The following is an 11,631-nucleotide window of genomic DNA, read 5'->3' as shown; positions in this document are numbered from 1 at the left end:
TGAATTTCCTGCTGGGTGAATGCCTGGTTTGTTTGAGTTTTTTCCCTTTGCCTTTAGTTGCGATATGAGCCGTTTTGGAGTGTTTCTAGGGAAGATTTTAAGCTTAGTGGATGGAAGATTATGCGATGAGAGTAAGGTTTCATTTGAACTTGTGTGTGCGTTTGTTGTTGATGTTGAGTAATTGTTGGAGGTAGTTTTTATTAGAGTTGGAGATAAAGAGTTGCGTGATGAGGAAGTGGCTTGTGTTGAAGTGACAGGGGGCTTTGGAGTGATGAATGAGTGTGTCGCGACTTGAGCTGGTTGTAGGAGGTGTTGAGTTGGAGAGCGGAGAAGTAACTAGATCGTGAGTGTCAGGAGTGGAGGTGTAAAGAGCGGAGTCGGAACGTAGTGTAGATGAGTATGTCATTTTCCCGTGTTGCGGATTGAGTGGGCAGTTTTGGTGTCGACTTTTTGTAGAGTTTTTATTGCTTGTATCTCTTTTTCTTTGATGAATACGGGACATTGTTTATCTTGCGATGAGTGGTGGATATTGCTTATTTTGTTGTCTATGCAGTTAATACAGGCCGTCGCATAAGCGCACGTTTCTACATTTTCAATATTTATATGGTCTTCGTTTCCGCAGTTGTAACATATCTTGTTGTTTTTGCAATATTTAATAGTGTGACCAATTCGGTCACAGTTCTTGCATTTTAGTGGAAGAGGTATATATGGGCGAACAAACACCTTTTCATAGCCTATGTATATTTCTGTAGGTAGTTTTGTGACTAGGAAGGTGATGACAATTAGTCCTGTTTCTACGAGTTCATTTAACCTCGGCTACGCACATAGGAGTATTTGTATGAAAAAGCCGGTCATAAGTCGAATTAAAAAAATATGTTAAATCTCATCACAGAAACTATTTTCTTGAAGATAGATAATCGGTTTATCAAATAGCAGACGCCAGAATTTTCACAGCGTTTAGTGTCTGAGCATTGTTCATTGGAACCTAGTCATTGTTTTAACCATAAATCTTTGTTCTCGTCAATCCTAGATTTCCATAGTGTGTAATGGTTAACTGTGCTTTTGTTTTGTGAAGTAAACGAAAAAATCTTTTTGGACATGGAAGGGCAAGGTATGTACTTTATAATAACAATTTATTTTTTTAATTTCATGCCAAGACTGCACCCTAAGTGAGGATTTTTAAGTCCCAGAAAAAGTAATTTTTTTTTAACTAAAATTTATCAAACAGTAGTGTTTTTAAATAGGTGTCGGACCTTGTCAAGTAAAATTGTTAGCGTGATCATAATATTTGGACCCTTTTTGAATATAAACGGGAATAAAATTGTCCCCACATGTCCACAATTTTGTTTTCTCAGTTCTCAAAGTATGCACTGCAAAAACAGGTGTCTTGGCAAAAATCAATTGTCCTCGCTTTTATGATAATTTTTTTACATGTCCTCTGTAAAGACAGTAGGAATGTCTTTGTCCAATTTCCTAAACGTGTTTTCACAGCCGACTGAATATAAATGCCCAAAACATAACCTAAAAACGTTGTTCTGTTGAAATACAGCGAAATTTGCATTCATTTTGTAAATTTTGGAAAAATTGTATTAAACTATCAATTAAACATTTTATTTAATTATAAAAACGAAAATTAAGTGTGAAAAATCACTTTTCTCGTTTTCTCGATAATGTCATTAGGTTAGGTTTTTGTCGGTTGGCAAACCTGATTTTCATTAAAATAGAAATTAAGACATTTATTTTTAAAAGACATTATCAAAACGTCTACTTTATTAAAAAAAGACAATTTGAAAACATGTGTTTTTGCAATGTGGATAAACATTTTAATTGATTCTTCAATTGTAATACTTTGACTTTGTTTTTTAACAGGAGCTCCTAAAACTGTTTTGCGAATAACTCGGCGTGAATTATATAATAATTTGATAGATATGCACAAATTACAGCGAAACTTTACACAGACTTGTATGATTGGCACCCAATGTCTCCTACACTCCATAAAGTATTAATACACGGTTCCATGGTGATCACTCATGCCATTTTACCAATTGGACAGCTATCAGAAGAGGCAGCCGAGGCCAGAAATAAACACTTCCGAAAATACCGCCTGGATTTTTCCCGAAAATTTTCTAGAGTAGAGTGCAAAAGAGATATTCTAAACAGGCTGTTACTAACATCTGACCCATTCTTGAGCTGCACTAGCAAAAAGAAAAATAAAAAAAAATAAAAGCCGTTTTCTGAAGAGGCAAAGAAACTCCTGATTCCGAGTACACCGACAATGGACGAAGATTAAGTCACAGCTTTTTCAAATACTAGAAGAAAAAACCATTAATTATATTTCGTTTATCAATAACTTACAAAATAAGTGTGAAATAGAAATATTGTTTATTTAAATAATCATTTTTATTTAATTTTGTTTTATTATTGTTAAATATATTGCAATTATGATTCATTAACGTGTTTTCTTAATAAATGTATTTGAAAAAAGCACTTAATAATTTTGACCGGTTTTTGGACTGAAATACTCCTATGTGCTACGTCTTGTTTTGCAAGTTCTTCTAAGATCTCAGATTCGGAACATATCTTAGGTCGTTGGAGTAGATGACTCCTTTTGTGTTATTGAGCGTTGGGTGTTCGTTTACTTCTACCTTAATTGTTGGTGATATGCTAATTAACTTTACTAAGTCGTTCGTTTGTGAAAAGTTTTTGGTTATTATTAAGATTGTGCCGTTTCTTAGCTTTTTGCATGAGCTCACTTCACCCCCGCAGACGTAGTCAATGGTTTTTTTTTTTTTACAAAAAGGGAGAAACATTTGCCAAGGTGTCGTTGCTGTTTGTGCTGGACATGATTAAGTATTTTGGGCCGAGTGACGTATTTTTTAAGTGCTTAGTCTTGTCAATGTCGATTAGTTGTTGGGTTTGTTGTTTGCGACCAAAGTCGTCGGGTGGATCTTTCATGGTGAATAATCGATGCACGTAACTTCTCACGGTTTGAGGACAACAAAAACAATCAGAGGTTTACTGAATTGATTATTATCACTAAGTGCTTATCTAAATGTTCTTAACAAACTAACTTTGCACGGAGATCAAATTAGAGCGAACTTTGCTTCACGAGTGTTAGCACAGAACTGCCTTAACTCGCTTAAAAAATAATGAGCTATAACAAAATGGACACAGAAATAAAATATAACATCATTAAATTATTTTTCATATTTGTATAAAAACGTGGGCAGAAACCGCGGGTATAAGCTAGTACATACCAAGGTTGTTGCGAATATCCGCATTCGCAATCGCAACTGCGGAACTTCCGCATTAAAATTAACATTCGCATTCGCTTTCGCATCCGCAATAATCAATGCGGAGCTTTTGCGAATTCGAATGTTGCTCAAGTGCACCGACGTACGTCAAAAGGAACATAGTCTTTTTAACATTTTTTTTCTGTGCCTGCATTGGTTTCTTTTTTTATTATGATTTTTTTGGACCAATCTTAAAAAACTACTAGACACAAAAGAAGAAAGTGTGCACTGTTCATAGGGATATACATTGAATCCTTTGCTTAAAACTTCTGTGGTAAAACTGTCCCTTCTTTGCTATTTAAAGTCAAAGAGTAAGCTTCTTCAATAGGTATTTCCAGCAGAAATCATCAACGTCTGGCTATAAAGAGAATCGACCCAATAAACACCAAAAAAATATTTCTCCAACCCTGGAGAAATTCATAGTTCTCAGGTTGATATCCAACATAATTCTCCAACTCATCTCTAACCGACGCGCAGATACGTTAAAAGTGATAAAGAAACGAATTTTTAATTATCAAGTGAAAAACGAAAGCCAAATAAAGAGGAAAATTACCAACAAAAAGTAAATAATCTAAATAAAATAAGTTAGTTTACTATTTCAATTTCAGTATTTCAATGATATTTTGGAGAATTACATTGGAGTTCAAGTTGAGAACTCGCATTTTTTTCAACTTGAGAAACAGTACTTTTTTCATACAAAGAAAAATGCCCTTTCTGTTGAGAACGCTATGATCCACCACTTGATGTATGTATGTACTTGAAACAATTTGAGAAATACCTTAGTTCTCAACTCAACCTCAAGTTGATCTCAAACCTAAATGTTTGTTGGGGATGCTCAAACAATTAAAAAACTATAGGTCTGACCTTTAATAAGATAAGAATTACGTAACTATCTGATTTTCGCATGCTTACAAAAAACATGGTGCTTTTTAAAACCAATATTCTGATCCGATTCGGCTGCCAGCCACGACTTTAAAAACAGAATTTTGTTTAAAATTTCCATTCCTGGAAAATTATAATTTATTTTCCATATCCACCTATTTAGCTCGCCACAAGCACAAATTTTTCAAACCAGTCGCAGCAGAGTCCTAAAAATGAATTACAAAAACTAAAAACGAAAAACGCTGATAAAGTTATAGATTCCTCAAATTATGAAACCGCCCATGAGAATGAACAATTCTTTTGCGCTGTTTAAACAACGATCTCGCGATTATGCTAGATTCTAATTGTTTCTTAAAAATTCTTGACATCCGCAATCGCATCCGCATCCGCGGATGTTAGCTGTTAGATATTAGCTTCCTCATTCGCATCCGCGGATGTCTGAAATTCCACATTCGCAACATCCCTAGTACATACATATTTTTATGTATATGAATTTGTTAAGGTTTTTGTTTTATATACTCGTTTATTTGTATTTTATTTATACGAAAACTCTGTGAATGACGAAAAGGAAGATTACCGTTACTGCAAATGTATGCTGTCGACCAAGGCGCATCAATTACAGGTGATAGCGATAGAAGCTATGCTTCTTCTTATGAGCACGCTTGTGTCAAATTATCGTCTGTGTTGCTTTATTTACATATCCGCGTATATATACACATAAACGTATATATATACCCTGCAAACAAACGCTCCCGAAATCTTTTAGAGTGTCGGAAATTTGTTACGATTCTTTTAGAAATCTGTAAAGAAAAACATATGAAGCGGTTGGCAAGAACTAGTAAAGAAATTTCTGTACGATTTCTTAAAGAAAATTGTTAAAAAAAATTGTGAAACCTTTCAGAATTCTATGAAATCCTGGTATGCAGGGTATACATATACACTCGAATATGAATAGATAAAGAAGATGTTGATGACACAAGGAGTTCATACCAACGGTAAATGTTGTTTTTGTACGATTGCTACAACCTGTAGTTGTTGAATCATGCTGTCGACTGAAAAAGAATGTATAATCTGCCTTATCTTGACTTTCGCGAGTTGCGAGTTTCAAAAACTAACAATTAGCTGTGCGCGCTACCATTCCGCAAGGCCCAAGCCCAACAAAAAAGTTGTTTTCTAATAGCGGTCGCACCTCGGCAGGCAATAGCAAAATCTGCGAGTATATTTCTGCCATGGAAAACAATTTCCCATAAAAATGCAATCGCCATTCGGAGTCGGCGTAAAACTGTAGGTCCCTCCCCATTGTGTGACAACATCAATGCGCGCGCCACGAATCGGAGTAGAAGCTCGGCCAAACACTAACATATTGAGTGCAGATCGAAAAAGTATGTTTGGCGTGTGTGCCTAGCTTATATTCAATATCTACCTTTACTTAGTACTAAATCCCCTTTTTGCTAAAAAGCTAAAAAAAAATGTATGAACTAAGGCTGTGTGCGAGTTGACCTAAATTTAAGCACCTAAACATTAAATTTCCACCGCTGCTACAATTTAGGAAAACAACTGCTAAACTGTGCGAGTTCGTTTGTCAACCTGGCCCGTTCAGCTAAAAAAAAAAGAAAAAGTGCGAATGGCCCACCTTCTTCCATTTATTCTAACAGTATAAACTTTGTATACACACATTATTTCGCAGACATTAGCGAAAGTGCATGTGGATGTAATTGGAACAGGTGGGGGACCACGGACGGCAGACGTCTCTGATTTCGACCAACAGGCGCTTGAAACTTTTGGGGCGGCGACAGTTCTTCTGCCTTTCAAATTAGTTGATTTTTATATTTTTTCACAAATTTATTAAATCGTCGCATTTTTTATATCAACACAAACATATGTTTTTGCCTTGTCATCTGCCCAAAAGGTCATGACAGTAAAAATATCAATTGGCATGATTCGAGCTTTTGAATTTTGCTGCGAATACCAAAAAGCTGCAATTGTCATTTTTATATCAATTGTCATCGAGGTGAGTTTTGTCAGTGTGGCGGAATAGGGCTGTAAAAACGTATTTGAGCAAAAGATAGGCCACGCTCCTGATGTTCACACTCGCTACAATTATAACGTGTTGTATCTTCTTATAGATTTACGTTCTTTGAGTCGACCAAGCACTGTTGTTTCGGCGATCTAACCCCGTTTTGGTCGGCGAAGTATCTCAGAAGTTGGTCGTCCATAGGGCTACATTCGCTACGTATACTTCTGATCAGGGCTGCGTCGAGTCAAACCCAGGGCAAGAAACCTACATCTGCTGTGTATGCCAGAGAAGACTACACCGCAACTCCACCTCAGTCAAGCGCAATACTTGCCAGGGGTGGAGCCACCTCAGAGTCTGCTCAGGACTACGGACGCACCACCATCTTTTGTGGCCCCCTGCTGCTCAAACAGAGCAGCCTCCACTGCTAACCCCNAGTCGACCAAGGACTGTTGTTTCGGCGATCTAACCCCGTTTTGGTCGGCGAAGTATCTCAGAAGTTGGTCGTCCATAGGGCTACATTCGCTACGTATACTTCTGATCAGGGCTGCGTCGAGTCAAACCCAGGGCAAGAAACCTACATCTGCTGTGTATGCCAGAGAAGACTACACCGCAACTCCACCTCAGTCAAGCGCAATACTTGCCAGGGGTGGAGCCACCTCAGAGTCTGCTCAGGACTACGGACGCACCACCATCTTTTGTGGCCCCCTGCTGCTCAAACAGAGCAGCCTCCACTGCTAACCCCAGTCCACCTGAGCAGCTCAATACAGACACTACAACACAACAGCACAAAAGACCACACCACAACCGCGACAGACCACATAACATACACAACCGCACCACCACCCACACGCCGCCGCCAACAACTCCTATTACCTCCTATAATCTGCACGGTATGTCAGACCTGGATATTCCGTAATGTGACATCAGTCAAGTGCAACACCTGCGCTGGTGCCACTTTAGGGCATGTTCAGGTCTGCGCACCACGCGAGATTGGACGAGGAACTTCGAGGGCCCGTGTTGCCCGGTCTCAAACCACAACTGCAACGCCACCCACTACCACCACAGGGTGGCAACCTCCACAGCAGCGCACTCAACCAATGGCGGCATAACTATACGTCTCCCGAACCATATGAAGCTCCTTCAATTCAACTGTAACCTACTTCAGAGTAAGATCGTGGAAATCGTGGATGGATCGTGGCTTAGCGTTCATCACGCACCACACCGTGCAGGATCGTCTTATTGAAGCAGACATCGACAGCAGGGATACTACCCTAGAATGTCAGGGCATTGCTATCCGGTCAGGCGATGTTGAGCTCGAAATATTAAATGTATATATATCCCCTGTCACTTGCTGCCCGACAGGATATCACCCTGACATAGGTGATAAACGCATGGTAGTAGGTGACTTCAATGCGCACCAAGCCAGCCAACCAATCGTAGGGGAACAGACTTGGCTGAGCAGATAGACGATTCGACATTCTGCACAATGAACGACGACGCACTCACCAGGATTATGGGCAGCTGCTGCAGCTCACCAGACATAAAACTAGTCAGCGTTGGTCTGATAAAAAGCATATCATGGCGACCTATGCTGACTTTGGCATCAGACCATCTGCCCATAGTCATCTCGATCGATAAACTCACCGACTTTTCTTCTGCGGAATACCGGACCTATATCAACTTTTTTAAAGCTGATTGGAAGGCTTTGCGAAATTTACTAAGGGCACCTTCGCTGCGCTCCCCACACCAACCGACGTCCACCTTAGTGAACGTAAGTTCCGCAGGGTTGTCACTGCTACTGCAGCTCGTTTCGTACCGGCAGGATGCATAACGGCCCACGTCAAATTTCCCTGCTGAAGCGGCTGTTCTACCCGATGAGCATGACAGCCTTCGTCAAGCCGATCCCGGAAATCCCCGTATTAGGGATCTCAATGCGGAGATTCGGCAACTAGTGAACGTACATAAGCGGAAGAAGTGGGAAGAGCATCTGAAGACCTGTATCTTTAAGCTTTGGTCAACCGTGAGGTCACTGTTCAATCCGACGAAGCACGGCGACATGGCCGAAATTTTTTTCGGCGACCAGGCGAAAGCCTCCAAAGCCATATATCCCGACGGAATATGCATGCTGATGCTGAAAAATTTGGGTCCTGCGGGAGTAGTGTACTCATCATCCCAGACATCTGGAAGGTGGGGAGAGTGGTACCACTGCTGATACCGGGGAAACCAGCCAACAAAGGAGATTCGCATCGACCGATAAGACTCCTTTCCCCGGTAGCCAATACACTAGAGGCCTTGCTGCTCCCGTATTTTACAAACCACCTGACTCCAGCGAAGCATCAGCATGGTTTCCGTCGAGTGCACAGTACAACAACAGCACTTAACGCCATAAACACTCAGATAACATGTGACCTTAACCGCAACCGTCCCTGGGAGAGAACTGTCCTAGTAGCGCTGGCGTTTGACACCGTCAGCCACTCCACGCTACTAGAAGATATAGACACTTCCCCTCTCCCACACAGGCTCAAACGGTGGTCGGCGAATTATCTGAGGGGTCGACACTCGTCGGTAATGTTTAGAGACAAATCGAGCAAACTTAGAAAAATAAAACAGGGAGTTCAACAGGGTGATGTCCTTTCTCCACTACTGTTTAACTTTTACATTTCAAAGCTCCCTCAACTACGACAGGGAGTCTCGATTGTCTCCTACGCCGACGATTGCTGCATTATGACGACTGGGAATGGAATTGATGACTTGTGTTCGAAACGGGTATCTCTCCGAGCGAAGGAGGTCAGGCTACCGCTGGGAATTCATGTCGATGATACACTTATTCCGACGGTGAATAACCCCGAAATACTCGGAGTAACCTTCGACAGTCTGCTCTCCTTCTCTGCGCACGCAACCGCTATTGTCAACAAAGTACAGAGCCGCAACAAGGTCTTCAAGTCGCTATCCGACAGTACTTGGGGCAAAGATAAAGAAACGTTGCTGGCAACATACAAGGCAATAGGCCGGACGGTTCTAAATTACGCAGCACCAATGTGGCCGCCGGGGACTAGTAGGACGCAGTGGATGAAGCTGCAGATAACTCAGAACACCGCACTACGGACGACTGGATGCCTTCTGATGTCGCCATGCTATGCAAGCAGAAGAGCCCCCACCCAGGCACGTCAGGAGACATCTCTAGAACTGACGGACGAAGTCCAGAGGTTCATTAAACAACCGCCGGACCCGTCAGCATACCGACAGGCCCTTAACAGCATTCACAGGAAGTAAGTCTCGAGTTATGTAGACTCCAGACCTGTGAATGCTGTTCTAGGCGCACAACCACCGGACATAGACGCGACGGAGCTTCATCTGCCTCGGGAGACAAGAACCACAATAGCCCAACTTCGCTCTGGCTACTGCAGCAGGTTAAACCCATACCTGAACAGACTAAACGCGGATGTGCCGAATGAGTTGTCCGGCATGCGGAGACACCTCATGACTCTCTTCGTATGCCCGGAAAACCCAACAACCCTAACTTCTTTGTCCCTGTGGACCGACCCCATAGAGGCTGCACGCTTCTTAGGGCTGCCGTTAGTGGAACTTGACTACTCAGATATTAACCGATCTTGGCGGGGTTGTTGTAGCCTCTACAACAACAACATCAACTGCAGAACTAGTTCACTAAATTCTCGGCTAAAACTTGGCGTGCAATCAACCGACAGCCTGGGACTGTAATGTGGATCGCGTTCAGTTCATATGGTTCACGCGTGTTTTATTTAGACAGGCTGCACGCCGCACACGACAAGCCCTTTGTGTTTACAGCTTAAGGTGAGCGATCTACAGCTGAACGGTTCACCGGTGCTGGCATGAACTCCTTCCAGTAACGCTGCAGGTTGCGAATAGAAGATTGACGCAACAAAACATCTACAATTTTCCTAAAATATTTGCGTATGAGCCGTAGTCGGCTAAACATGATAAATTGTAAACATACATCATCATTTTATTTCCACTCAAGGTTTAATTGATTAATTTATATTAACAAAAAACTACAAACATTTGCAGCACTATAATCGCTTATACCAAATTCAGGACGCGTTAACTGGTCAAGTTTTAATTTACTCACTTACTTGTTGTTCTTAATGTCGGTAAGTTATAAGTCGACTTGACCAATCGGCTAGTATAAATACACCCCAAAAACTGTGCAAACGCAAAAAATGCTAGAATTGGTGAATACATCGGATGCATGCGAATCCGCTTCGGCATCCCAACAGCATTTTGCTATGTAGCGGCAACCTGCACCCAACTGTTGCCCCAAAGTTACCTGTACAACGTGCTTAAACCGTGGCATTTGAATTCTTTCCTTAACAGCCAAGCTCACTTCATCTGAAATCTCTCGAGTCCATTTACGTGCTTCTTCTGCGTTGTAGACCTTCCCTAAAAATCATTTGGTCAACAACAATTTACCAAAACTACTTAAATTACCTTGTAGTTTGTCGTAAATAATTACTTGAATAATATTTTTAATTTGCGATGCTGGAAACAACTCCCTTAATGAGGGTTTCATCCGGTATGAAGTTACTGGCAAATTTGGTGCAGACACTTCTACTACATCCTCTGGCGATAGCAAGTCGGCGACATCATCGAAATCAGTCTCTTGTTTATTCCCATCGGCATTGGCTAAGGCATCCATTTTTCCTTTATTTTACGTACGCTCTTATTAAATAAGTGGTCTATTTTGACAAATTGTCTGAAGCTTGATTTTTGTATATTCTTGCCTAGCAACAGCCTTTTTAAATAAAGTCAAAACAAGTCGCATATATGCATATATAGTTTAAAATCTTTATTAAAAAACCTTTGTCAGTCTACATATAATATCATATTTAAATTGTCACAGCAAAGAAACAAAACAAATCTGAACCTTCCCAATAAACACCAAAAAAATATTTCTCCAGATCAGTATATCCAGTAAAAAAACTGTGGTGAAGTCCTTTATGGGGATAAAGTTTCCAGAGGTGAAATTTTAGGTGCACACAATTTCTTACACTCATGGTTGCTTTTCAGCACTGATGAAAGAAACTTAAGAAATATTTGAAAAAAAAGTTCATATAGTACATTAATTTTGAAAGAAATACCATATAATGTATGTACTCTGGTTAATAATATCAAAAAATGTTTTAGAACCACCGTTTAATGTTATATTTGATACAAATTAATATTGCTGCCCCGAACGGCCTGCGCCTTGCCACTGAATAATAGATTTACTGAAAATTACATCCCTGGTCCTTGTTCTTTCTGTATCGCATCGTGGTGAATTCACATTTCTCAGAAATTTGACAACAAAACAAAACAAAGCGAGTATTTTATTTGCTAATTTTTGCGATTTCTATTGTTTAATGTAAATTTGTCTTTTTAGGATATGTCGAGCCAACAAAGAAGGCGCAGTTGGAAAATTTA

General features: G+C 40.5%; 1 protein-coding gene across 1 annotated transcript; it reads right to left on the bottom strand.

Moving 5' to 3' along the window:
• Positions 1-10,156: 10,156 nt before the first annotated feature.
• LOC108360461 (tctex1 domain-containing protein 2-like) lies at positions 10,157-11,144 on the bottom strand. The gene is made up of 2 exons (XM_017612737.1): positions 10,660-11,144; positions 10,157-10,611 (listed from the first exon to the last, which is right to left on the bottom strand). The coding sequence occupies exons 1-2, from the start codon at positions 10,865-10,867 to the stop codon at positions 10,352-10,354; spliced, it is 468 nt and encodes a 155-aa protein (XP_017468226.1). The 5' UTR covers positions 10,868-11,144; the 3' UTR covers positions 10,157-10,351.
• Between the last annotated feature and the right edge of the window lie 487 nt (positions 11,145-11,631).

Source organism: Rhagoletis zephyria, unplaced genomic scaffold, assembly GCF_001687245.7.
Source record: "Rhagoletis zephyria isolate East Lansing unplaced genomic scaffold, Rhagoletis_zephyria_1.1 Rzeph_scaffold_00576, whole genome shotgun sequence".
NCBI lineage: Eukaryota > Metazoa > Arthropoda > Insecta > Diptera > Tephritidae > Rhagoletis > Rhagoletis zephyria.
Note: the sequence above shows the minus strand (reverse complement) of the source record. Positions and strands in the feature narration are given on the sequence as shown.

Bases quoted from the DNA above. Each gene is read 5' to 3' on its own strand.
- LOC108360461 (XM_017612737.1), bottom strand. From the start codon at position 10,867: ATGGATGCCTTAGCCAATGCCGATGGGAATAAACAAGAGACTGATTTC. The intron at 10,612-10,659 runs GTAATTTAAGTA...AATGATTTTTAG, and splicing joins TATTTACGACAAACTACAAG to GGAAGGTCTACAACGCAGAA.